General features: G+C 42.2%; 1 protein-coding gene across 6 annotated transcripts in view; it reads left to right on the forward strand.

The window, feature by feature from the left end:
• znf516 (zinc finger protein 516) overlaps positions 1 to 26,934 on the forward strand; it is a 68,572-nt gene that overhangs the window by 21,753 nt on the left and 19,885 nt on the right. For 3 of the 6 annotated variants that reach the window (XM_017700605.2, XM_017700609.2, XM_017700606.2), the window contains exon 2: positions 21,518 to 23,426. In XM_017700605.2, coding sequence (XP_017556094.1) covers positions 21,734 to 23,426 — 1,693 coding nt within the window. In that variant the 5' untranslated portion in view covers positions 21,518 to 21,733. Of the gene's footprint in view, positions 1 to 767; positions 792 to 7,225; positions 7,299 to 20,272; positions 20,297 to 21,517; positions 23,427 to 26,934 lie in introns of those variants that run through there. The other 3 variants (XM_037540797.1, XM_037540800.1, XM_017700608.2) reach the window with 3 other exon arrangements.

A 26,934-nucleotide genomic window follows, 5' to 3' on the forward strand; every position in this document is an offset into this window, starting at 1 on the left:
GGGAGTGGAGCCTACCAACAGTACACACTGCCTTCACACAAAAAGGGTGGAAGCCAGGTTGAAACATACAGTTTAGCAATTTAGTCTTGCAGTGTGTCATTAGCATCATCACAAGTTTGGGAATTTACAGCCAACGGTCGACATTTCTGTATAAAATCAGACATTTTTCTGTCTTTTTTGAATGCTTTAATGTTAGGCTGAGGCATAGAGAACACAGGTTAGTGCTTCTTTAAGTGGCTTCAACTCCTTTCCCACTGGATATAATAGCATTTCGCCTGACATGACAATTGGAGACTAATCTAATTCAATTCAATTCAACTTTATTGTCATTATACAATACAGGGTAGTGCAGTATAACGAAACACTATCCGGCTACTTTTCCAGTGCAGTAATAAAAGACGCATAGTAAACAGCAAAGACAAAAGACAGTAAAAGACAGTCAGTAGGTACAGGTGTCAAACGTAGACTAGATGTGCAAAGGCAAGTGTTATAGGTGTACTGGACGTAGGTGAGGGAGAAGAATCCATCAAGGGGGTTGATGTCCCCCCAGATTGAATCCATCAATCTGGGGTTGTTTACACGGTTGGTGTTATAGTAGCTAATTGGCGCTACTGCCTTCTGGTTCATTTTGATAGTCAAATATCTGTAAGCATTAATGATTATATTCGTTAACCACAGGGATGAACAGATGAACAGATCTGTAGTGGGGGCTGCCTCTTCAGAGCAGCTAATGAGCTAACACTAGAGCTGACTGGATGATGCTGATGGAGACCCGTCACGTTCTACATGAGGTATTTCCTGCTCAGAGGAACATGTTAGTTTGATGGAAATGTGTATTATTGTTTATGCGCATAGGTAACGTTCAACGAGAGTAGGTTGCCTAGTCAACAAGGCTATTGCTGACTCCTGAGGCACTTCCTTAACAATGTGCTCTTGGCAGTGCACTCAGTTTGAAGCACTCATGTGATATAATACATATACTTACTGCCAAATATGAGCAAACGGTTGTATTTTACTGTCCTGTTAGGCTCTGTTTACATATATGGGCTACTGATATTATACATTAACCCATATATATATATATATATATATATATATATATATATATATATATATATATATATGATATACCTGTACAAGTTTTGTTCCAAAATACATTGAACTTACGTGAATTTTCTTTTCTTTTTTCATGATGTAGATTGTTGGCAGTGGGCTTTACAAGGAGAAGGAATATCAGTGCTATATCATGATTTATAAAACAGATAGTTCCGATCCTGAAATCTTATTGGCTGAGCCACGTTTGAAGCCGTTGTAAAATCCACGATATACACACACCTATGACCACCACACAATTGGAATTGTATATCCCTCCGCCATGGCACGGAAAAGTCCTTGCGCTATTAATGGCCTAATCTTTGACTCTTATGCTGCTTGTATGGACCACCCAGTGCACTTATGTATAATCCGTTTTCTGGTTAAACTGAACGGCTGGCGACTTATGTTCTTAACTAGAGCTAGGCTGGTCAGCTAGGTAACAGGATAAAATTCACAGGCTTGAATTAAAACACTTATGGTTTGATTAACGGTACAACGGTATAAAAGTCTAAAACTTGTCCCTTGAATGGACTACATGCTTCAGATGTTCCAGAAGTCATGTTACACCCTGGCTGAATCCCAAACGGCTCTGTGCTCCCTAAATAGTGCGCTAGCTATGAAAGTTTAGAAATCCTAGCCTCTACAGCCAAACAGTGCATCACTTGTCGAGTGTGCATGAGTCCAAATGACTAGTTCTTTGCGATGTTTTGCTCTGTTGGGCTGCAGAATCCAGTATATAAATTCCTCTGTAGTGCACTATGTAGGGAGCAGGGAGCCGTTTGAGATTCAGCCCCAGCGTGAGAAGACGGGCACCGCTGGATTGGTGCTAAATAAGACTCGTGGGGGTGATTTGGTGACCTTAAAGTACTTATAAAGTGAAAGTGTTTGCACTAAACTGTGCTGTGACATCATATGTACATTGCTATACGACAAAAAGTTTCAGACTGCAGTAAAGGCTGTAGTGAAGGGTCCATGATTGCTTGGCAACAATAGCATACACTAAAGGAACTAGGCCTAGTTGTCTTGGCGGAATACTTGTTGAAGTTGATTATTATTTATAATAACTTAAATTATTTCCTGAAAAATGTTTTACTTTATCATATTGTATGTTGGTTCGCTGTCACTTGAGGCTTTATCATTTATCGTTATACATCAGCTGTTATTCTTTCCAAACCTCTTCTTCTTGAATAGTGATTTCAGTACTTGAATACTGGCATCTGTAACTGTTATCCAAGCATCCGTGTGCATCTCTAGTGTCGTAGTAACTAGACCCTAGTTGGATCATATAGCCCAGTAAATGCAGCATTTCATAGCCGTTTCGATGTAAATGAGCTTCTGTGTGAATGACTGGGAGGGACATGCTGGCAGTTGTTGAATAGGCACTTATCAACTCCATTTAACCTGGTATGACTCCAGTTTCCTGTCCAAACGGCATTGTTCCCCATCCAAGCTACGTCTCCATACCAACACCAAGTGCAGACAAGCACAACACAGGGTCGAGTCCAGTTGTAAATATAGCAATCAATACGGGCGTCGGGTGTTGAAGCCTGGCTGTGGAGACGGGGTGTGGGGGGGGGGGGGGGGGGGGGGGGGTGGGGAAACGGTTAGATTTAGATGGAGAACAACTCAACTGGTTCCTTCTCTGCCCTTTCCAGGGTATGCGTGATTGATGCTGCTAACATGCGAGGAAGAGAGGGTGATAGAAAATGGGAGAGAGAGAGAGAGAGAGAGAGAGAGAGAGAGAGAGAGAGCGTCTGAGCTGACCTTACCATGATAATCTAATCCCTGTTGAGAGAGCTTTTTTTAGAGAGCAAGTTAATGCCACCAGATTATAGTCCAGCCCCAAACCACGTCGACCAAACCGGAGCCTGCCTGTGTGCAGCAATTACCCTCCAGAACAAAGAGAACAGCTAAAAGACAACAGTCAGTCTAGATATTTCAGTTGTTAACGTGGCAGAATCACGGCTCAGACTGGCGTACGGTGGCAAACCTCTGCAGTGACTTGACCAGGACACTTTGCAGACATCTACAATACTGTGCAAAAGTCAGAGACCACCTTTCATTGGGTTCATTTCCAGCCAGAACAGCCGTTAAGCACCAGTTGTTCATTTTGCTGAGGAGATTTATAGAGGAAGCAAAAATCCAAGGCCACCAAAACTGCCCCCATCACATAAACAGCACTTAAAGCTTTCATCTCTGAGAGAGAGGAGAAAATCAAGCTGATTCAGATCTGAAAACAATCCACATCCATCCTCCCACTGGGAGAAGACCACTCAGCGCCGTGGGTCTGAAAGGACGTGTAGCCGTTCAAGAAGAACCTGAGTCAGAAAAGGAGACGGAAACATGAAACAAAGAAGCTGAACGATGGACTGACCACCCCAGAGTCCAGACCTCAACACCACTGAATGTGGTTGGGATTTATTGGATTGTGTGGAAAAACATCCCTGCAGATTTCTTTAAAAACCGAAAGTGAGTCTCCTGAAAAGAAGACTGTAAAAAAAATCTACCTAAAAAATGACTTGTGGTAACAAGTAAATTAGTTATATTCAACCTCATTAAATACCTTGAAGGAACGATTTTTTCAGTCAGTGTATTTTTTTGAGTTGAACAAAACTAGTTTTGCTTTGCTTGCTGCAAAAAAGACAACGAGGGGACACAAAACACTAAAATAAGTGATAATACATTTAGTTGTTGAGGCTTCTTGGTAATTTTCTATTTAATTCATGCATCGATCAGGCGTAACATTCTGACCACCTCCTCGTTTCTACGCTCACTGTCCATCTTATCAGCTCCACTTACTGTATAGCTGCACTCTGTAGTTCTACAGTTACAGACTGTAGTCCATCTGTTTCTCTGATACTCTGTTACCCTGTTCTTCAGTGGTCAGGACCCCCATGGACCCTCACAGAGCAGGTGCTATTTGGGCGGTGGATCATTCTCAGCACTGCAGGTGGTGGTGGTGTGTTAGTCTGTGTTGTGCTGGCATGAGTGGATCAGACACAGAAGTGCTGCTGGAGGTGACTTTACAGGAGAAGGAAAAAACCTGCTTTACTTTTAATGCAAGTCAATTGATTCATTGTGTGTGTAAGAAGTGAAGTGACCGAGTAAAAGCCGTTAAAATACACGTGAAATATTAGATACTCGTTTGATTCCAGCTGGTACTGTCAGTCAGAACTGCTCAGCGCAGGTTGTTTGCAAAGCCCAAATCTCATGCATCAGACGGCATGTACGTAGAATGGCAACGAGAATAATCCTCGCTTATTGGTTGTGTAACAGCTCAGGCTTTGGGGAGTGGCCCTGGCCGGGGATGCTGCAGGGAGGTAGGGAGCGCTCTCTCCTCCACAGCGCACACAGCGTAATCCACACTGGACAGCCAAAGGCCTGTGTTTACAGAGAACTGATCCTGGGTCAGGTCCTGCCCAAGAATCTCAGCCACCACGTGAAGAAGATTAAAACTGAATTGATGATTCGTAGATAGAGGTATCGATCTTAGCCTCCGCATGCTGGAAGAAAGAAAACTCAGGGCTGATTCAGGAGAACAGAGCCTGAACCAGCAGGCCTACTTTTAGATTCTCTGTTAATGTGCTTCAGTGGAGCATAAGTCAGAGCAGCAGCATAATCTTATCAGCAGATGCCCATCGCACCCTCCTAACGCTCACATCCTGATCCAGGGGAGGGACTCTTGAGCCAGGCTGAGGTTTTGCTCTGGGCCAGAGCCAAGCTGTTGAGTTTACTTTCTATTATATTTCCAATTGTCTTTTTCTTTAAAGCTGCAGTTCGGACAAAAGGGAAATTTACATTAGAAGTGCTACTAAAATATTTGCAGATCCTTGTTTCTGTGCTCATTGTCCATTTTATCAGCTCCACTTACTGTATAGCTGCACTCTGTAGTTCTACAGTTACAGACTGTAGTCCATCTGTTTCTCTGATACTCTGTTACCCTGTTCTTCAGTGGTCAGGACCCCCATGGACCCTCACAGAGCAGGTACTGTTTGGGTGGTGGATCATTCTCAGCACTGCAGTAACACTGACGTGGTGGTGGTGTGTTAGTGTGTGTTGCGCTGGTCCTAGTGGATCAAACACGGCAGTGCTGCTGGAGCTTTTTAACACCTCAGTGTTGGAGAATAGGGTTGGAGAACAGTCCACCAACCAAAAATATCAAGCCAACAGCGTCCGCTGACCACTGATGAAGGACTAGAGGATGTCCAACACAAACTGTGCAGCAGCAGATGAGCCGTCATCTCTGACTTTACATCTGCAAGGTGGACCGACAAGGTAGGAGTGTCTAATAGAGTGGACAGTGTTTAAAAACTCCAGCAGCACTGCTGTGTCTGATCCACTTGCACCAGTGCAACACACACTAACACACCACCACCACATCAGTGATACTGCAGTGCTGAGAATGATCCACCACCCAAAACAGTACCTGCTCTGTGAGGGTCCATGGGGGTCCTGGCCACTGAAGAACAGGGTAACAGAGTATCAGAGAAACAGATGGACTACAGTCTGTAACTGTAGAACTACAAAGAGCTCCACAGTCTGAATAAAGGGAAACCACAGCAAATGTATCCTATTTTGAATTCACAGTTTCTGTGACGTCACATACACCAACACATTTACATCATTCAGCCTAGAGCAATTTAGCTCCGCCCATTCATGCGGAAGTTCTAAGGAGTGTTAAAATACACTGCAACCAATCAAAACAGAGCTCACTTATCTTATTACTAATTTAAAGGCACAAGAGCAAAAACCTTTGGCAATTCCAAGGGATAAATGGTATTATAGAAAGGAATTGTGACCATTTTGGCACATAATAATTATAATTATATTGTAATATTATAAGTGAACATAAATATCCAATATCCACCTTTAAAAGCCTGAATAATTTAGTGTCTACTTTTGTCTATTTTTTGTAAAGAGCAGTGTTGCAAACTCCATAAGCAAGTCTGTTTTTGTCTATTTGAGATTACCTGAAAAACCGACACAGTGTGTGATGATTTAGACAGGCACAATGCTAAAGTCTGGCTTTTAGCTTCCGTTACCTGTCAGCTACATTAGCCCTGTTGCTCCAGTGCCAAAAACTAACGAAGTGAACGTCACATGCCAAACGAAATTTGGGCCATGGGGCAAAATTTTCATTTTTTATTTTCATTTTTGGCCGAACTATCAGGTCCTTGTCAATATTATTTACATTACGACAGTCTTAGTGAGTCCCGCGCTGTTAGGAGTTTTAGGAAAGTGGCACCTGAGAACTAAACTGTTATTTTTGACAGTGAAAAGTCACACCAGCCAAAATGATCAGCTATCAGAACTTGAATCTCCCTAAAATATTGGTCTGAAAGTCAGCCAGAGCTTAGGGAACAGTGGCAAATGTCTGGAGAACCACACATACAGGTACTGCGCAAGACTCTGAGACCATCGTTCATTCAGTGAAGTTCCCATTAAAACAGCCATTAATTACAAAGATTTGAAAAACATGTTTAATATTTTAAGTTTTAAGATCATGAGTATTATAACGCGGGGCAGTCGTGGGCTGGAGGTTAGGGAACCGGCCCTGTGACCAGAAGGTAGCTGGTTTGATCCCCAGAGCTGATAGTCCATGACTGAGGTGTCCTTGAGCAAGACACCTAACCCCCAACTGCCATGGATAGGGCTGCCCACCGGTCCAGGCAAGTGTGCTCACTGCCCCCGTGTGTGTGTGTGTTCACTAGTGTGTATGTGGGGTTTCTCTTCATAGATGGGTTAAATGCGGAGGTGAAATTTCCCTGTTTGTGGGACTAATAAGTATCACTTAAGATGATGAAACTTTTTTCTAGACCCTTTTTTACATCATTTTATCTAGTCAAAGTAAAGATAATTGTACATGTTGTCTTGAATTAAGCGAAATGATTTATTTCTCAAAACAAGTGAAGTTAATTGCCAATGGAATGAGACACTGACCAAGTCAAACCGTATAGAAGTTGACTTATACAAATAATCCTAATCTGTTCTTACAACAACCTCGTAGTGAGAAATATTAAACACATCGACTACATTTAAGACATTTTCTCTTGCTAAGTCATTGTTGTGGTGCATTAGCTGTTTTGACTGCATGTGAAATGTTCTCTGACTGTTACACTGTACTGGACAGGCATGTGTGCAGCGCCGAAGCCTTTGGTGTGAGTGTCGTCTGTCAGAGGGAACATATGTGTGAGGGGTCAGTGGTGAGTGCTGCTCCTCTTTTTATCTTGCTCATTCTCTCTTATCCACAACGACAAAGAGCGTCACATGCACACAAACACAGACACACAAACGTGCACCCGGCCGCGATGGCTTAGAGCTCATACACACACACACACACACACACACACTGGCTCGGAGCAGAGGAGCAGCGTCCAGAGCATGGGGCGTTTGTGCTGAGCTGGTCTGGCCGTCAGGTTGAATAAACGTGTGGACAGCTGACTGGTCATGGCTATTCATCAGCATGAGAAAAGAGCGCAGAGAGAAAGAATGGAGCACTAGCTTAGGGCTGCATGCTAGAGATATGGGCCTGCGCGTGCTGTTATTTCCTTCTTTCCGCTGATAATCTGTTTGTGTGGGGGTTATTTGTTAGTGCATTATCGGTGCAAGCTTCTAAATCTAGATCTCTGCTTCTGTGCGGCTTTTGCAAACCATTTCCTCCAGCATATGGCGAGCGATTAATGTTTTATCATTGAATTGTGATTTAATTAGTCGGTCATGAGACGTATAGGCTGCGTTAGGAATGCAGGTTCAGTTAGGACAACTCAGACTGATCTGCTGACTGAGACTGTACTGCTTGTACTGAGAGAGAGAGAGAGAGAGAGAGATAGGGAGATAGAGAGGGAGGGAGGGAGAGAGTGAAAGAGACACAGAGAGAGAGAGAGAGAGAGAGAGAGAGAGAGAGAGAGAGAGAGAGAGTCTCTAATGCAGATGTATCAGATGAAGTGCAGAGCTAAGATGGGTGGGGAGGGCGAAGCGAAGGTTGCATGTAACCCAGAGTAACAGCTGCCGTGGAAACAGAGTCACAAACATCCCATCATAGCCTAAACACTAACAAAGAGCATAAGTGATGGAAAGTATCCCACTTCCTCGGCCCACTGATAAGAGGCTGTAGCAGTTTGTCGCCCTTAAGTGTTTCCAAAGCTCCTCTAAATACCTTTTAAATTGCCTACAGTACTGTGCAAAAGTCAAAGGCCACCTTTCTTTTATTTCATTTCCAGCCAAAACAGCCATTAAGTGCAAATTATTCATTCATCAGTACCAGAAAGAAAAGTGCAAAACAGATATTAAACAGAAAATTACACAGACGTCTCAGCAGCTAATATCATATCTATATTTAGCTTGACCACTCTTTGACTTTATCTGCCATTTTTGAGACTTGCTTTCAGCTTTTCTAAGAAACCTGCCTGAAAAGTTCAGTCTCAGAAGAAATCCCAGCCACATTCAGTGGTGCTGTGGTCTGGACTCTGGGGTGGTCCAGCTTCTTTGTTTGATGCGTCCGTCTCCTTTTCTCAGTGAGGTTCTTCTTGAACATCTACACGTCCTTTCAGACCCACAGCGCTGAGTGGTCTTCTCACAGTGGAAGGAAGGACAGAAACACCTGTGGATGTTTTCAGATCTGAAGCAGCTTGATCTTCTCCTCTCTCTCAGAGATCAAAGCTTTAAGCGCTGTTTATCTGATGGGTGCAGTTTTGGTGTCTACCAGGTCTTCCGGGTGGTTGTTAGGAGTCTCATTTTCTAAGTGGCGTTTAATCATTTTTTTTACCTCCAGTTTTGGAAATTTGATTATTTTCAGTTGTTTCCTTCTTTATGCAAGATGATTATTTTACATCTAATCTTTTTGGAAATGTTCTTGAAAAATGAACACCTCACTACAGTTCCTACAGCAGCTACTGCTACTTTTCTGTCGATTACAGACACCTAGGACTAGAACCACCAGGCATATATGAATCCTTACTCAGTTAAAGCCCGATCACGAATATATTTGGCCATTAAAATTGATAAAACGTGCTTTTATGGGTATCCTCAACAATATCGTTATCTTTTTGAATACACTGGGATTTGACCTCACAACCTCCTGATGATGCAGCGATATGTTTTTGTGGCCATGCGGTCAAATTTTACTCTCTGTCCCAGTTTGGCCACATCTATTGAGAACCATGAGTTCTATGTAGAACCATTTCTTGCTTCTTTTCAGATGTTAGTTCTGCACCAAAAAGGGTTCTGCTTTTCAGGTTTGTAGCAGTAACAGAACCCTTTCTGGTGCTATATACACACATTTTCTAAAAGGTTCTGTACAGAACCATACACAACACCTTCTCCATCAATCTGAAGAACCCTTTCACCATGCAAAGAACCCTTCAAGTGTGTGTGCACAATTAAATGAAACAGTAAATGGTCCATATGTAGATAAACTCTCCACTCTACTGTTCCTCTTACATCAGTTACTAAAGCACTACAACCTCCCTTTGGCAGAATGGACCGTAGGCTGGACTTGGATGCGTCCAACACAATAAATTATACTTCGTTTCATGCACATGGATTAGAAACGGTGTAAAAACTTCTACTGGAGGCAGTTTTCCTTTATCCTGTTTGAAATCTCAGACAGAACCTCCATTCCTTCCTGGTTTTTGCTCTCAGAGTGGCGTTCTAGTGTGTTCTGGCCCGTTTCCACCACTGCTGATAGTAAGCATACAGTGCTGTTTACCATCAGTGTCAGCCGAAGGAACTTTTTCACATGGAACATATTGCTGTTGTTGGAACGAATCCTCGTATCTCCAACTTTTAACTTTACAGGAGAAGGAAAAAACATGCTTTATTTTTAATGGAAGTCAATGGAACCAGACGTCTTTCCAAGTCATCTTGTGCCGTTTCTTTTATTCCGTTGGTCATGAAATTTACACACAGCGTAAAGAACAACAGGAGATATGGATGGAGATATGAGTGTTTCTTCTGACGTCTTTGCGATATATTCTCTTTAGTTTTTTGTGTCTGTGGGCAGCATGAGGACTCAAAGTTAGGCTCTGTATGTTCGGCCTCTAGTTAACAAACAGCAGTGAACAAAGGGACCCTTCACCATGAGCAGGCTGTACCAATGACTTCACGTGCTAACTGAATGGAAACTGTTGTCTCCTCTCCCCTCACAGTTTTAACTCATGATCCTTTCAGTATAAATACGCACTGGGGTTTTGTAGCTTCATACCAAGACTGTTGCTGACCGTCGGCTCAGTTTACCTCCCATTACAAACCTCTGGAATTAGAACGTCTACAGATCGGCCTCATTATTCGCAGACATATGAAACTCATTTCAGTGTTCATTCATTTGATTGGTAGTCAAATTAGAGCCCGACCGATGCATCAGTGGGGTGATAATATACAGTCCATAGTTGTGTTGCTGCTGGTATTCAAACTCATGATCTCCTGAGGAAACTTCACACAGTTGTGCCAACAAGGAGTCCAGTGTGTGTGTACAATACAGGCTGAATGGAAATATCATCATAGTCAGACTAAGAAGATGTTTTGTATAGTTTAGATGTTTGGATAGTGGAGTGGGTAACGCCTTCTGTGCTGTAGACTGGGGTTCAATCCCTGCCTGGGATTCCTCCCTACACTATACCAATAGTCCTTGGGCAAGACTCCTAACACCACCTTCGCCTACCTGTGTAAAAATGATCAAATTGTAAGTCACTGTGGTTAAGCACGTCAGCCAAATGCCGTAAATGTGTATAAGATTAGAGTGACAAAGTTTTAATGAACAGAACTGAGAAAAAAAGTAAAGTATGGACAAAACCACAAAGAATTCTGGAAGCTCGACTCCCCACCCCAGTGCCACAATATTTATTTTATGTATGACTGTACATTTATGGCGTTTTAATTATTATTACAACTTTTTTTTTGTTTAATCACATTTTCATACATATCATATCTCTTATCTCGCTGCTGTCGTAATAAAACCTTGTATGTCCATTTTTGACATTTTTCAGTTTTTGACATGATTTGAAAATGTCTGTTGCTCTTTACATTGTATGGAAATTTCATGATCGATGGACCAGAAGAAACGGCCCAAAATGACTTGGAAAAAATTCTGGTTCCATTGACTTACTATATAAGTTAAGTAGATTTTTTCCTTCTCCTGTAAAGTTACCATTTTGGAGATATGAGGTTTTGTACCAACAACAACAACACACAAACACACACACACACACACACATATAGGTACATATAGGTTGACTTGACACCACCTCAGACTCTTTAACTGCTTAAAAAGTCACTGTAAGTATGAGCCACAATTTTTTTTCATATCATCTGGGCCCCAATTCTAACCTTGTCAATTTCACATTTTATCTAAGTGTGCTCGTATACAGTCTTGTTTCACTGAAAATAAATAAATAAATAAAAACAACAACAAAAACATTCTTTACTCTTTTTGCATTTGCTTGCCATTGAAACAAATGAGCAAACCAGGTCAAAGGTGCAGACTTGAACCTGTACAGAATGTAAATGGACTACATAACTACGTCATTAATTACATAATAACATTTTACTTTTATCTAACAGATATTTAAACAGCAAATATAGTCAAAACGCCCATCCTCATTAACTACCTCAACGGCAGCAACCCCTGCACTCGGCCGTAATCTAAACTGACAGCGTTAGCCTCAGCCCCCTGCTACGCTCCACGTAGGCCCAACTCTGCAGCATCAGGGCCCCATCCACATCGCCATTGACCAGTGGCAGTGGGGACCCGGCTCGGACTGAGCTGAGACGGGACCATAAGGGGACCCCCTTTGTCTTCCCAGCGAAGACAAGTTTCAGGGTCCTGGCATAGCCTAGACCCCAATCCCCAACAATGGTGCTGCCTTACCCCCTGCTGCTGAGAGGAGGTATGGACATGAGCTATTCTGACAGTTCTAGTGCGAGACACACAATGCGATTGTTGGCCAGGGGATCTCGGGTCCTCTGGATAGTTTCAGACATGGAATAGGAGAGCCCCCTTTATGTGCTTTACACGTTTACCACAGAGAGAATTCCGTGAAACGTGTTGATAAACAATCAGTGGCTCATCTCAAATGGGAATTCCAGTAATTCTTCCAGTGATTTGGATAATTCAATCATTAAGATATAAACAAAGTCGTTCCGAGTGGTGTAAAATTTCATTCTTGAGAATCAGGATTGGTGGTGATGGGAACCAGACGTCTGAAGAGTCGAACGCCTCTGAAATGGTAACTAATACTGAGACATTGCACTTAAAACACTTTCTTTACAATCCATTCATGTTGGAGGGGTACATGCAGAGTGCTGTGACCCCAAGATTTATCACTATTTTACATTACATATACAACTCGTGTAGGTTCTCTGGTGGTGTTTGGTAGTAAATAAGACGGCTATATTTGTGTTGTAGTCATAGCGACCCCTGGTTCCTTTCACCACCACGGTAAAGACATCTGTATGTTTCTCCACAATGAGCCAAACCAAACCACTCTTAGATCTCAGTTGTAGGAATATGCCGAAGATGTGAAAAATCCAGTCCCCTTTAAGATGCAGAGTAACTGTAGACTTAGTTGCCGCTGTCGTAACAAGAGCTTGTTTTATTGTACCTTGATTGAACAGGAAGCAATGTGACCTATTTCTATTGATCCGTTCATCATGCAGTGTAACGAGCAGCTGACATTTTCAAGTGGCGTAAAAAAAAAGCGTAGTGGCTACTTAAAGCTTCCAAAACAGCACTATAGCTGCCCCAGGAGTCGCACAGATTCAGCTCACAGAAAGCATGGTTAGATATATAACGTCCGAGTTGGAGTTAGGGGTGGACAATATGGCGACACTTACTATCCTGATTCATTATAACGCATCACTTCACGATGTGCTTTTCTGATCATCTCCACTTGAAGAACACTGGCCATCTGCATGCTTGATTACAAAGAGAGCATCATTTGTCCTGTTTAAGTAGATTCAGTTACACTGTTAGTAATAAAGGTTCTGTGCAGGTATTTTCATTCAAAGGTTCTACAGGCTCAAAGGTTCTACAGTGGTTTTAAGGTCTGTTTGTGAAGCTTAAATCAGTTTTTGGAGGTGAAAAGTTCATATTTGTACGGGGTGTGTGGAGTCAGTACAGCTTAGAACAGCTCATTTCAGTGGATGATGGTTCAGTTGTGCTCTCTGACTAAAGGTGCTGAGATGGAGCCTTGAGAGTCCCACCCCAGTGACAATAGGGGTCCTGTCCCAGTGACAGACTCATACTTTATTTCTGAGAGTGCACAGGGTGTCTCAAAAGTAAGGAAACACTGGCAGACGGTGATCCAGTTTTAGACACAGTCTGTGGGGAGGGAGGGGGGGGGGGGGGGGGCATGTCACCAACATGGAACATTTCATGAATTTCTAAATTTGGATCACCGTCTGCCAAACCGTTTTGATTTTACGTGGGTGTTTCCTTGTTTTTCAGACACCCTGTACATCACACGCTCTGACAGTTTGAAAGAAGGTTTTCGATACTATTTTTTTAGTATCTCAGCACTACTGCTCCTTTTTTTCTGTTCCAACTTAATATTTTTGTGCATGCCACCCACCGCCCACCCCCCCTGCCCCCCTCCCCTGTTAGTAGCAACATTCCTCTTGTTTGGAGTATTGAATGGAGCATTGTGGGCAGATAACCAGTATGCTGATGAACGTTCAGAAACAGTTGAATTTGTTACTGTATCTACTTGGAGAGATGCAACATTTATTTCTGTGTGATTATCACTACATTACAAATGCTTACGATGTAGATGCCCAACGCAAATTTGCAAGTTTTTTGCAATACTGGCCAAATATAAAGATCTTTCTAGTATTAGTGACTTTTTACAGTGAGTATAAATTTCAGATTCCAAGATATTCCAAGGTCAAATTGGTGTGATCCCAATTCCACTCATTCTTCCTAGATTCATTACACTTAATAAAAGTAACAATAAAACGCTCAACAGCAACCTGGACTGAGCATTTCTGTTGTTGTATTTGACAAAAATTAGGCTTCAACTTACATGCTTTCACTTTCGTTCCTACATCAGTGTCAGAGTTAGGGTCTGTCTCAAAATGACTGCTATTATTGTTATTATTACTATTAGTAGTAGTAGTTGTTGTAGTAGTAGCAGCTGTAGTAGTGGTACTAGTAGTAGTAGTAGTAGTGGTAGTGGTAGAAGTAGTAGTTGTTGTAGTAGTAATATTAGTGGTAGTAGTAGTTGTACTGGTAATAATAATAGTAGCGGTAGTAGTAGTAGTGATAGTAGTAGTAGTTGTTGTAGTAGTAGTAATAGTAGTAGTGGTAGTAGCCTTCATTTATTTAACTCTGCCTTCTACGCTGTAGACTGGGGTTCAATCCCCCACCTGGGTAAGCCCCCTACACTATACCAATAAGAGTCCTTGGGCAAGACTCCTAACACCACCTTGACCTACCTGTGTAAAATGATCAAAATTGTAAGTCGCTCTGGATAAGAGCGTCAGCCAAATGCCCTAAATGTAAATGTAGTAGTTGCTGTTGTAGGTGTAGTAATAGTGGTAGTAGTTGTTGTAATAGTAGTAATAGTGGTAGTAGTTGTACTAGTAGTTGTAGTTGTAGTAGTTGTTGCAGTAGTTGTACTATAGTATAGATGGATACATAATCAGTCATATTCTTGGAAGCATCAATATATGTACTTACAGAGAAAGCGACATATATATATATATATATATATATATATATATATATATTTATGGTTATTAAGACAATAAAATCTACATCTGCAGTCTCGCACATCACACTGCACAGAAAAGAAAAATCTGCAGGATCTGCTTTGTCTCCAGTAATTTGCTCTTCTGTTGTCTAGCCTGTCCTAGAACATCACATTCGTAGTTGGGTAACTCTCCCCAAGCGTCTGGGCAAACAGAGCATTTGGTAAAGGACACACACACACATACACACACACACACACACACACACACACACACACACACACACACACACACACACACACAGCTCAATTTGAAAAATGCACTGATCCTGCATTGATAGAGCCCCAAGATGAGCTCAACTGTCTGGGGATAAGTAGGTCAACAAAGCTGAGGTAAGCCCTCAGAGAACAAGCACGTTTCAATAATAACCCCACTGCTGTTGTGCTCTGTGTGTGTGTGTGTGTGTGTGTGTGTGTGTGTGTGTGTGTGTGTGTGTGTGTGTGTGAGAGAGAGAGAGAGAGAGAGAGAATGTGCACTTACACACCTCCTAAACCTCCCAGTAGCTTTGGAGCTGGAACTCAATGTTTTTGTTTGTTCAAGCACAGCAGCTACACAGCGCTATGGTAAAGGTGATCATTTTCATCTTCCCATTCTGATACCGATATCTGATCAAATAAACAACCATGACTGGGTGTCACGGTTTCACGGGTAGTCGTGGTGTATGATTAGACAGTGAGCTCATCGGTGACTTTGTACTGATTCATTTGCAGTTCCATCTATTCCCGTCTCTGAGTTGTACATCCTAAAACGGTGGATTTCAGCCCATTTTAGCCGTGACCTCCCACCCTGTCGGCTCACTCTGGAGCTCCTTTTCCACATTTCTCTGCGCGCAGGTCACAGGCACTTCTTAAGGCCGGTGTAGAACATAGCTAACCAGTAATGTTAGACACACAGCTACCAAACACATGGTTGACGCAGCGCCCAGCAGCTCTTTCGGAGATTATGCGTTCTGAATGAAGCAGCATACCTTGGTTGAAGTTGGCTGTTTGGCTCAGAGCTGCACGCTGGCGGCTTATTATCTTTTTTTTCCCCCAGGCAAACATTCATGATCGCTCGAAGTTAACCTCATGAGAACACAGTGGTCGGCAAATTCTCTTATTTATCAGAAGGACATTAAATAACAGAAGTAACATTTTCAGTATGATTATATGGGATTGTAATGGGTTGAAGGACATGCATATGCAAAAGGTCATATTCATATTTCTTAATAAATTTCCCTTAGGTTTAGCCCACTAGCAGCAAGATACCATGAAACCGATATTTTGGCCTAGGTTATGGTACACTGAAACTGTCAAACCGTAACACCCTTAAACAGTTCACTCTTAAACAGTGATGAGAATCAACTGGAAAGCATCCCTCTACAACAAAAACATTCGCAAAAAAGAAGAGCATGTAAACGCTTATATTAAAGCTGCACTATGCAAGTTTTGGGGATTTGGAGACCTCTCTGGTGGAAATCAGTAATTGCGGACACTTTGTAACACGGGTTGTGCTTCGGACCCCTGATCGTCATCATAGCGTATTTCTCTCCTGACTCAGTAATGCTGCTTCTCTCAGTTTGAACAAAAACATCTTACATAGTGCAGCTTTAAATAAGATGAAGCAAATCAAATGAAGAGGCGACTGGCTGTTTATTTATTCACATAGTCCAGCTTGAATAAAGAAATAATGCTAAAACAAACCTGCTGAGCAAAGATACTTCACACCCTAAATGCCTTAAAACTACTAAGGAAATACACACTTTAAGTGCTCATAGGACTGCACAGCACCTCAGTAAGCCTGTATAAACGTTTGTAAGTTTGTCAGTTGTCTTGAGAGGCGTTTGTAGGTGTTCTGTAGCCTTTTAAACACAGTGAAGTGTTCACAAGGATACGCAACACCTACATGGGCTCTCATGACAGCTGGCTTAAACCCATGCAGACATTTATAAAGGCTTATTCCAAGGCAGTGTCATATATCAGCATCAACATTTACAAATGCTGCCAGCTGTTGGAATAAACCTTTATGAATGTGGCTTATTTAGGCGCTGCTGATTCTCTGATAAAGTGTTAACGTGTAAATATAGCTTTTGAAATGTGATAAAAGCATCTAAGACTCTGTTTCCATGCACAGTAGTATGAGCCAAGTCGTCATGAGCCAAGTCTGCTTATCAAACAGCAGAACGTAAGAATTTCACTCTCATCTTTTATTAACTTCTGTGCCAGAACTGTACTTAGAATAAGGTAAAACCTCCGTGCTTTTATAAGACAAATAACCTCATCAGAGAGCAGTGCAGTTACCTAAAACGCTGTTTGACAGACACTCGACTGTATCCTCCCTCGCTGCTAAAGACGAGGTAGTGTTAGTTTATATAATAATGCGAGTTTTTCGCTCGGCGGAGTTGCGTACGTGTGGGTGTATGTGTGTCTGTGTGCGAGTGGTGAAATGCAGTTGTTTTATAATGGATTATTGATTGCTGGGAAAGAGAGAGGCTCGGCCCTGAGGCTTCGTCCCAACCGGCTCCTCTCCTGCCCACAGTGAATGCAGCCCTTAACGCCTCAGCGCGCACACATACGCGCACACACATACTCAATTTAGGTCTGCGAGCAGACGGCCATCGCTCATCCTGACCACGAAAGGGGAACTGGGTCTGGGATGAGACTGGCACCACTGTCCTTAAGACAAAGAGACTCTCACACTCGCAGCACTGTGCAGACGACGAAGACCAACCTTCATTTATTTAACATTTGGTATCAGGAAAAAAAGTTTAATATAGTTATATATATATATAATATAAATATATATAAACCAATTCATGTGTCCAGCTTCCATTTGTTTTCAGAAGACTTGCTTTCAGACGCCTGCAGGGTTAATTAGTTCAGTCTTACAACCCCATTTCCAAAAAAGTTGGGACGCTGTTCAGAATGTAAATAAAGGCAGGAGGCAAATGATGTGCAAATCATGTGAACCATATTTTTAAAATGAAAATACTACAAAGTTACAAATATTACAAATGTTGAAACTGTTGTTTTTTTGAAAAATATCTGCCCGTTTTGAATTTGATGCCAGCAACATGTTGCAACAAAGTTGGGACGTAGTCCTGTTTACCGCTGAGTTCCATCACCTCTTCTTTAACAGCGCTCTGTAAGTGTTTGGGAACTGAGGAGATGCTGCTGTACTTCTGAAAGTGAAATGTTTTCTGTTCTTGTCTGATACAGGATTTCATCTGTTTATCAGTTTCAGGGGCTCAATTGTTGTATTTCTCATTTGACAATGTGCCAAACGTTCTCACTGGCGACTGGTCTGGACTGCAGGCTGGTCAGTTTAGCCCCTGGACTCTTTTAATACGGAGCAACGCTGCTGTAATACATGCAGAATGTGGTTTGACATCGTCTTGCTGAAGTAATCGTGGCCTTCCCTGAAAAAGACATCGTCTGGACGGCAGCATGTGTTGCCAAAACCTGTAAATATCATTCAGCATTAATGGGGCCTTCACAGATATGCACGTCATCCATGCCATGTGCACTAATGCCCCCTAAACTGGACACTTTTCCACCCTCAGTCCATTTCAAATGAGCTCAGGCCCAGAGAAGGTGGCAGCATTTCTGGATCCTGTTTATATTTGGTTTCTTCTTTGTGTTTTAGAGTTTTAACTTGCATTTGTGGATGCAGTGATGAACTGTGTTCACAGGCAGTGGTTTTCAGACGTGTTTCTGAGCCCATGCAGTGATTTCCACTACAGAATCATGTCATTTTTTAATGCAGTGCTGCCTGAGGGCCCAAAGATCATGGCCAGCAAATACTGGTTTTGGTATTGACCTGTTGTCAATCAACCACCAGGTGTTTTTCTTAGCATTTCACAACTTCACCAGCATTTTGTTCTCCCGTCCCAGCTTTTTTGGAACATGTTGTTAGCATCAAATTCAAAATGGGCGAATATAAAAAAAAAAAAATCAAATTTCTCAGTTTCACGGTTTTACATCTGGTCTCTGTACTATCTTCAGAAAAATATAGGCTTTAAATGATTTGCACATCATTGCATTTTGTTTTTGTTTATATTCTGCACAGCATCCCAACTTTTTTGGAAATGGGGTTGTTGAAGTTGGTTCAACTTTCTGCTTATCACAATCCAAATAAACACATTAAGTGATGTTAACGTCTGGACTCTGGGGCGGTCAGTTCACTTTTCAGCTCCTTTTCTCAGTAAGAATGGATACACATCCTTTCAGACCCACAGCGCTGAGTTGTCTTCTCACAGTGGAAAGATGGATGTGGATTCAGATCTGAAGCAGCTTTGATGTTTATCTGATGGGGACAGTTTTGGTGGCCCTACCACCAACTTCTCAACCATCACTTAAAAGGGGAATTCCACTGACGTTTTCAGTGTGATTCAATCGTTAAAATGTAAACAAAGTCATTCAGAATGGTTTGATGTGAAATGCTCCATTCTAGAAAGAATTAGAGTCGCGGTGGCGGTGAGGGGTACCAGACATCTCAAATGTTTTACGCCTCTAAAAGGTTCCTCACAGAAAGTTTTTACGCAAAATGGTTCTGAATGCACCCCCCGTGACCCTGACGGAGAAGCGGCTTAGAAAATGGATGGATGGATGGAGGGTTCTGAACACACTGCCTGAGACATTGTTTTACAGTAGGTTTGAGAAGATTTGGGGTTATGTTTTAAGGTTTGTTCATGGCCGATAGGTGCACACAGGGCATTATGAGGCAAAATAGTCCCCAAAGAAAGCTTATCGTTCTTTTACCATCATCAACAGTACATGAGGTTCACTGGCCGACAGCACATGACTGAGGTGTCCTTGAGCAAGACACCTAACCCCCCAACTGCTCCCCGGGTGCTGCGGATTGGGCTGCCCACTGCTCCGGGCAAGTGTGCTCACTGCCCACTAGTGTGTGTGTGCTCACTAGAGTGTATGTGGTATTTCACTTCATGGATGGGTTAAATTTCCCCGTTGTGGGACTAATAAGGGTCTCTTAATAACTTAAAAGGGCTATATTTGTGGTTCCACTACTTATCGTGACTGTAAAGGAACAAAGTTTCTCTTCAGAGCGCTCTGAACGACTTTGTTTACATCTTAATGCAGATCGTTTTCGGTGTGCATTGCGCAAAACATTTCCTTGACAAATGAGAGGGCTGTTTGGAACTGATGGAAAGCAAGACAAAGTGGCAGGAAATCCTGATTCCTGGCTGGGAATTGTGTGATTACAGATTCAAACTGTGCCGTGTCCTCCTCAGCAATAATTATCAATGTGCTTGCAAACAGATTTTTTTGAGGTGCTTGTTTGAGTCAGAAAAGACACAGGCAAGCTGTTAAAATGAGTCAGTCTAATGCACTCTGAAAAGAGACACGCTTCCCTATGAGGGATGAGGCATCAAGAAGCTCAGTCTGTCTCTGTGTGCACATCAGCCTGTCAGAACTGCTTGCCTGATGCAGCCAGACAGCTCCTCATCCAGGCCCTGAAGGTAGCTCGCATAGTTACATATTAGACATACTAATGATGTTTGCTTCTAGCTTGCTCTCTCTCTCTCTCTCTCTCTCTCTCTCTCTTTCTCTTTAAATGGTATATCAATGGAGTCCAGTATACTTTGTCCAATTATACTGTCCTGACAATATGCTTAGAGATAGAATAAACAATGTCCTGCTAGCAGTGGATAATGATAACTTCACAGGAGAAGGAAAAAACTACTTTACTTTTAATGTAAGTCAATGGAACCAGACCTTTTTCCAAGTCATTTGGAGCCGTTTCTTTTGGTCTGTTCATCATAGAATTTACACACAACATAAAGGACAGTAGTTTCTTTCAATTGATGTTAGAAACTGAAAAATGACATAAAATGGAAATACAAGGTCTTGGCAGCTCTAGTTTCTGTCTGAATGTGGACGTGACTGCTTATGTTAAAGTTTTGCTGTACTAGATTTCTCAGTCACTGATTCAGTCACTGGGCTGCAAACAAAGCCATTAGTGGGTGGTATGACTTGAAACGTGCCACTCTGGAGAAGCTCACCAACTTGTGATGCCGTGATTTTTAGTGCACAACATAGCATATGCCCCTGCCATGAATGTGTGATTAAAAGTAGTTTTAGGCCAAAATGTAATCAAAACTATTCCAAAATGCTGTTTTAAATCAGGTTTTCAAAATCATTTCATTTAATAACTTTGTGTGTAGTGGCTTTAAGAGGCAGAACACTCCTCAGGTTTCTGTTTTTTGACTCATCAAAGTTTCTCTATTCATTTCACACCAAATCACTCTGATTGATCTTGTTTATATCTGAAGGATTTCATTAAGCTGAAAGTTTCCCCTTCTGTATTATGCAAGTACATCTGTGCAAAACAGAAGTTCAAAGTACCTAAAATTGTGCACAAAGGAAGTGCACATTGGTTGCGCAGCATTTCAGATACAGTGCATAGTCCTTTCTCCTTGATGGTTCCTTTAAGCACAGTTCCACGACAAAGACTATGCCGTATACACAGCAGGAATACCCAGAGTTTCATGTTACCCAGCTAAGGCAACACTATGGCTATTATAAGCACAGAGACTCTGTAGTCTTCAAAATGCAGAAAATAAATGAAAGCACCACTTGTATGCACTTTTCTTTAGAAATGCTTACTCATCTACATATACAAACTTATATTTAGTTGCTCGGCTGGCTCATCATCTAATGCTTCTTTTGTTTCTCCACAGGTCACAGAATGAGGCAGGTCTCCCGTAGGTAAAATGATTCATAGTGGAAACAATAATCAAGTGACAAACAGCACAACTACTCGGCATCAATCATCAGCGAGACTTATGGTAAAGAGAACTTTCATTCAGGACATATGACTAAAGTTGACTCATATTTACTTGGATATAACAAACTGGACGACAGATAGCCGCATAGCAGACCATTCAAGCCTTAATATGGAGGTTGAACGGCAAGAAATCACAGCGGGTGACCCCATCTCCAAGGCCACCCATAATAAGGCAGATGAAGAGAAGAATCAGGGCCATAACTGTGAGCTCTGTGGTAGAACTTTTCCCTTCCTAAGCTCTCTGTCCCAGCACATGAGGAAGCACACTGGGGAGAAGCCGTACAAGTGTCCCCATTGCCAGCACCGCTCAGCGCAGAAAGGCAGTCTGAAGGCCCACATTCGCAGCCACAAGCTGGACAGCATGAATCAGAGCCCAGGAGTTGGTGATGAGGAGGCAGAAGATGAGGGAGAGAAGGAAGGAGGGGTACCTGAGGAGCAGGGTGGTTGTTCCAGCCCAACAGAAAGCACCTCTGCCTGCAATAAGGTGGTCAATGGCGAGGAGGCCACTAAAGCCAGAAAGAAAGGGGCTAAAAAGGAGAGGACATCCAATGAGGGAGGCAAGCAGTGTTCACTGTGTAGGAAGAGGCTCCGGAGTCAGGCCGAGCTGGAGCAGCATATGCAAGACCTCCATGATGCCTCACAGGAGGAGCACCCACAAGCCCGAATGGAGAAGACCCATCCCGTGGAAGAAGAATCCATGATCGAAGAAGGCCCTGGCGTGGAAGAAGCAGAGAAAGAGAATGAACTTGTCAAAGGGGACTTTCCCTGCGATCAGTGCGACCAGGTGTTTACTCAAGCCTGGTTCCTCAAAGCCCACATGAAGAAGCATCAGAGTGCCCTTGATCACGGTTGCCGCATCTGTGGCCGGCGCTTCCGTGAGCCCTGGTTCCTGCGCAGCCATATGAAGACCCATGGCACCAAGGCCAAGCCCAAGAGTGACTCTGAACCTCCCGCTACAGTCAACAATGTTTCACAGGATGAAGCTTCCTTGGTGAATGAGGTATGCCTGTACGAACTGTGCGCCAAGTGTGGGAACTTCTTCCATGACCGCAAGAGTCTGCGATTGCACGAGCGAGTCCACAATACAGAGCAACCTTCCAACAAGAGTGATGATATTTTATCCCCTGCCACCAAGAGACGCTTCATGGAGTGCCTGAACCTGCGAGCGGCGGGTGAGATGGAGAAGCTCTCGGAGGGGAGCTTTGGCAAGAGAATCCCAGAGTTGGACCCTGTGAGCAGCTACCAGGCATGGCAGCTGGCCACCAGGGGCAGGGTGGTGGAAGTTTCTGAGAAGAGCTTGGGCTGGGAGGAGAGGCTAGCAGATGCAGACGTGGCCTACGATCAGGAAAAGGGCGAGTATGTGTTGCTGAGACAAGAAAAGAGGAAAAAACAGCTGGATGCCTCCCTGAGCATCCCAAATAAGAAGAAGCGAGGGACAGTGACCCACAGTTCAAGCAACTCCAGCAGCAATGCCGATCAGCAGAGAAACAGCGGGCAGGTGTCTACGGGAGATGGTAGCGCTGAGAGTTTGAGTGACTCTGAGTACCGACCCTCTCCTCGCCATAGCCGGAAGAATTCCCAAAACAAGACCTCGGAGTGCTTGGAGTGTGGAAAAGGCTTCCGAACTCAGCAACAGATGGTGATCCACATGCTCATAAGACATGGTGGCATGAGCGACAGCATGAATGGGGTTTCACTGCAAGAGAGTCTGTTTGGTAAAAGGCAGCCCAGTCTTTCTAAACCCGGGGACTCTGCTACAGACGTCAAGGACCAAAGTCAGAGGATACAACCTGAAGCTACAGGTAAGGGAATAACTCATTTTATTGTGATGACCTTGACGCTTAGTTCCACATGTTGTGTTGATTCATAAGGCCAAACAGTTTTGCTTAAGTTCAGATTTCAAGAGATACTAATTTACGTGCTGAAAGAGGCTGATTTTTCCATTCAACATTTGTACTGCAAGCAGTGGAAAGCTGGCTGAATTGTGGAACAGGTGGAAGTGAAGGACATTCACTCCACAGAAAGGGATGAACTGTGAGCGGAGTGAGAATAATATGCAGGATATAGACTCTGCCACTGCTGCATTTATTCCCTGGATGAAAAGATATGGCAGTAAAGTAAAGGATTAATGATGGATAATGCGAGGCAGGTTTAGCTGCTGCAGTGACTCAATGTGTGTAGACGGTTTGGAAGTACAGTGAGATTTCCTTTGTTTGATTTCACCAACTAAACTGAGCAATATCACCTTTGTATATGGGCTCATATTTTGGTCTCAGAGCATGGAATTTAGTGGGGTGTATGAAAAGGCGCAAAAAAAACGATTATGTTGTTATTAGCGGCGGAGGAATCTGTCTCACATGCAGCGACTATATTCAATTACACCAAAAGCTTTACATGTGCAAGCTTTTGAAACAGAGGGCTTTAGGCATTGACTGTGTAATCCAGGATCCCGAGTAATGGAGCAGGGAGACATCTTGTGGGAAAATGCCGAAGCACAGTCGAATCTGGAACAGTGGCTTTCCGTGCATTTTACCACATGGCATATAGCAGTGTCCTTATATTCGCTGATTTAAGGAGGTGCTTATTGAGGTATAGAAGTCGGACAGGAAGTCAGGGGGCAAATGGAAACATCTCAAAGAAATTATTTTGTGAAAAATAACATTTTGACAATTCTCTACTTACCCTAGACGTAGTTCATCAGTCAAGGCATGTTTGGTGTCCAAATTTTGTCCTATTAGTTACGTTGCTAACACACACTAGAAGTCAATAGTCACCCAAATCTTTTCTTTAAATGCATCCTCAGAACTTCTCTCAGCCTGTTCAAACCATATCCAGTCTGTTTAATGTATGATTTACTATAGAAATGGACAAAAACGTCATCATGTTGCCAAATGCAACATTTCAGGCAACAGGTGTCAAATTCCGATGCTCATTCTTAAGTGTGAAAATAAAGTTTTGGTCCTATTTATAGATCACAGTGTGTCAGACTGTATCTTAAACCAAGTCTGTGTGACCTTAATGAAGAGTTAGTGAAGAGCTGGGTGTGGTTTGAGCAAGTTGAGAGACATTATGAGGATGTAGATTTGGGTGACTATTGACTTCTTGTGTGTGTTAGCAACGTTAGCCTCATAGTTCCAGTGGAAAACGAAATGTCTTGGCTGACCAACTACTAATCCAGGGTTAACTTTCTAGATGTGTTTTACTTCTTTTTAAAAGTTATTTTATGTAGAGGCGTCAGCTCATTAGTCGGTCACGTTACATCAATGTAACGTAGTTGTTTCAAGCAAAATGATCTGCCAGTGAAATAAGACTGTAGTGTAGATCAAATGACTTAAAACAAGCACGAAATGTCCAGAAATAAGTTAATTTATAATGTTTTTGCCACAATCTCATAACGAGAAATAGGAGATAAAGTCGAATGCAGAACTGGGGCACAATCGGGCAATTATATGCTTTGTTATGTCAACAGATCTTCTACAGAGAACACACTTCTGCACATTTTAATGCAAAATTATGGATTTAACATAATAAAGATAATAAAACATCAAATGTGGCTAGTGCAAAAGTTATGGCTCATTTTATTTCGTTTTTTTTTTATTATTATTTTTTAAAAATATGTTAAACTTGACGAATAAACATAGTGCAGTATAATTTGCAGAAAAATGCCATATTTAAGTTTGTTCTCTTGCCAAGTGAAATGATCTTAAACCTAGTCGATTATATCTAATATTTCCCATTTTGCACTGATTATAAGATTATCTAGCTTATTTCGAGACACATTTTACTTGTTTTCATAAAACAAGCTAAATTATTGTTTAATCAAATGACTTAAAATGTCAAAAAATAAGGTCAATAATCTTAAATGAAACTTACAACAATCTCATATCTAAATATGAGATGTATTGACTATATTTAAGAAAAGATTCCATTTTTGCGGTGCAGTATTCAATCTGATATGAACATTTTGGCATCCCTGGTTAATGTTTTATTGATTTCCCAATAAGAAATAAATGAACACATTTCTCTACTGGGGAAAAAAAACGTTAATAGGAACATTTTAGCTGTTTTAGTGTCTGTTTATTTGCTAAATTTAACATATTGTAAAGAAAAAGAAAAAAAAAAAACACTTTCAAATGTGGTCTGTGCCCAAATTTTTGCAGAAGTCATATTTTATGTCTTCCAATCTGTGAAATTAAGCAAATAAATATTAATTATGCATTACAACGTGCAGAAGTGTGTTCTCTGTAGACGACGCGTTCACTTATTTTCACTTACAGCGTCAACAAAACACGTAACCCGGCCTTCTAAAGAAAAAGGATGTTTTTCTTTTGTTTTGTTTTGTTTGGTGTGACTAGGCTGACCCACTCAGCCCGACTTCTCACTTCTGTTTGTGTACAAACTCCCATAAAACAGCTGTAGCTGATCTGACTTCCCGTATTGCTAACAGGCCGGGACCTGGCTTCAGTCCTAGCAGCTGGTTGGCCTGTTGACGGTTATTGCAGAGCATTAGCAGCCCCTGATTTGTCTGATTTTCTGCTCGTTTGACTGTGAGCTCACAAGCCCTCTTTGCATGATGCTATTTCAGGATTTCCTGTGTCAGGAAGACAACCCTGAAGAGGGGTTTTGTGTCCTTTTTTCCGCTCTTCCCCTTTCTGTGCGAGAACATGCATGCAGCCGGGGACCGAGCTCACAGACTCCACTCAGTTTGACCACCACATGTCCTGGATAGACAGACGTAAAGATAAAGTTTGGTGTTTCTGAACTAAATATTGCTTATTCACACGAGTGCTGGTGTATTGTTCGCCCCAGACCCCTGTTTTGCCTCTTTGACCATCTTTTACGTCTTCCACCATTCCTAGAAATACATACACTCTTAAAACAGATGCGCTAAAAACAACACAATGTCTCTAAGTAGACACATCAGTTACTTTTAACACGCAATGTGTTGAAATGTGACTTCTAAGACAAAAAAAACCCCAAAAAAGTGTTCAAATGGGTTACACAAGTAAGTGTGTTGTTATTTAACCCAGCCCTTTTTAGAGTCCATCAAGAGAAGCATATATCACCTGAAGCCACATCATTGTGGAGGCCCCAGTTCAAAGTTTTCCCCTTAAAGGGAAATTCCACAGATTGATCAGCGTCTCTGCATAATTCACTGCATATGCATGAGACACCTGTTACTGAACTGCTACTGAGGAAGCAAACATGTAATGAAAATCTACATGAACGCAGTGAGATTTTAGCCCAAGAGCTTTTCCGTTGCTCCATTCACACGATGTGAAGGACAGCTGGCATTTTCAAACCATAAAC

The sequence above is a fragment of the Pygocentrus nattereri genome, chromosome 1, assembly GCF_015220715.1.
Source record: "Pygocentrus nattereri isolate fPygNat1 chromosome 1, fPygNat1.pri, whole genome shotgun sequence".
Classification (NCBI taxonomy): Eukaryota; Metazoa; Chordata; class Actinopteri; order Characiformes; family Serrasalmidae; genus Pygocentrus; species Pygocentrus nattereri.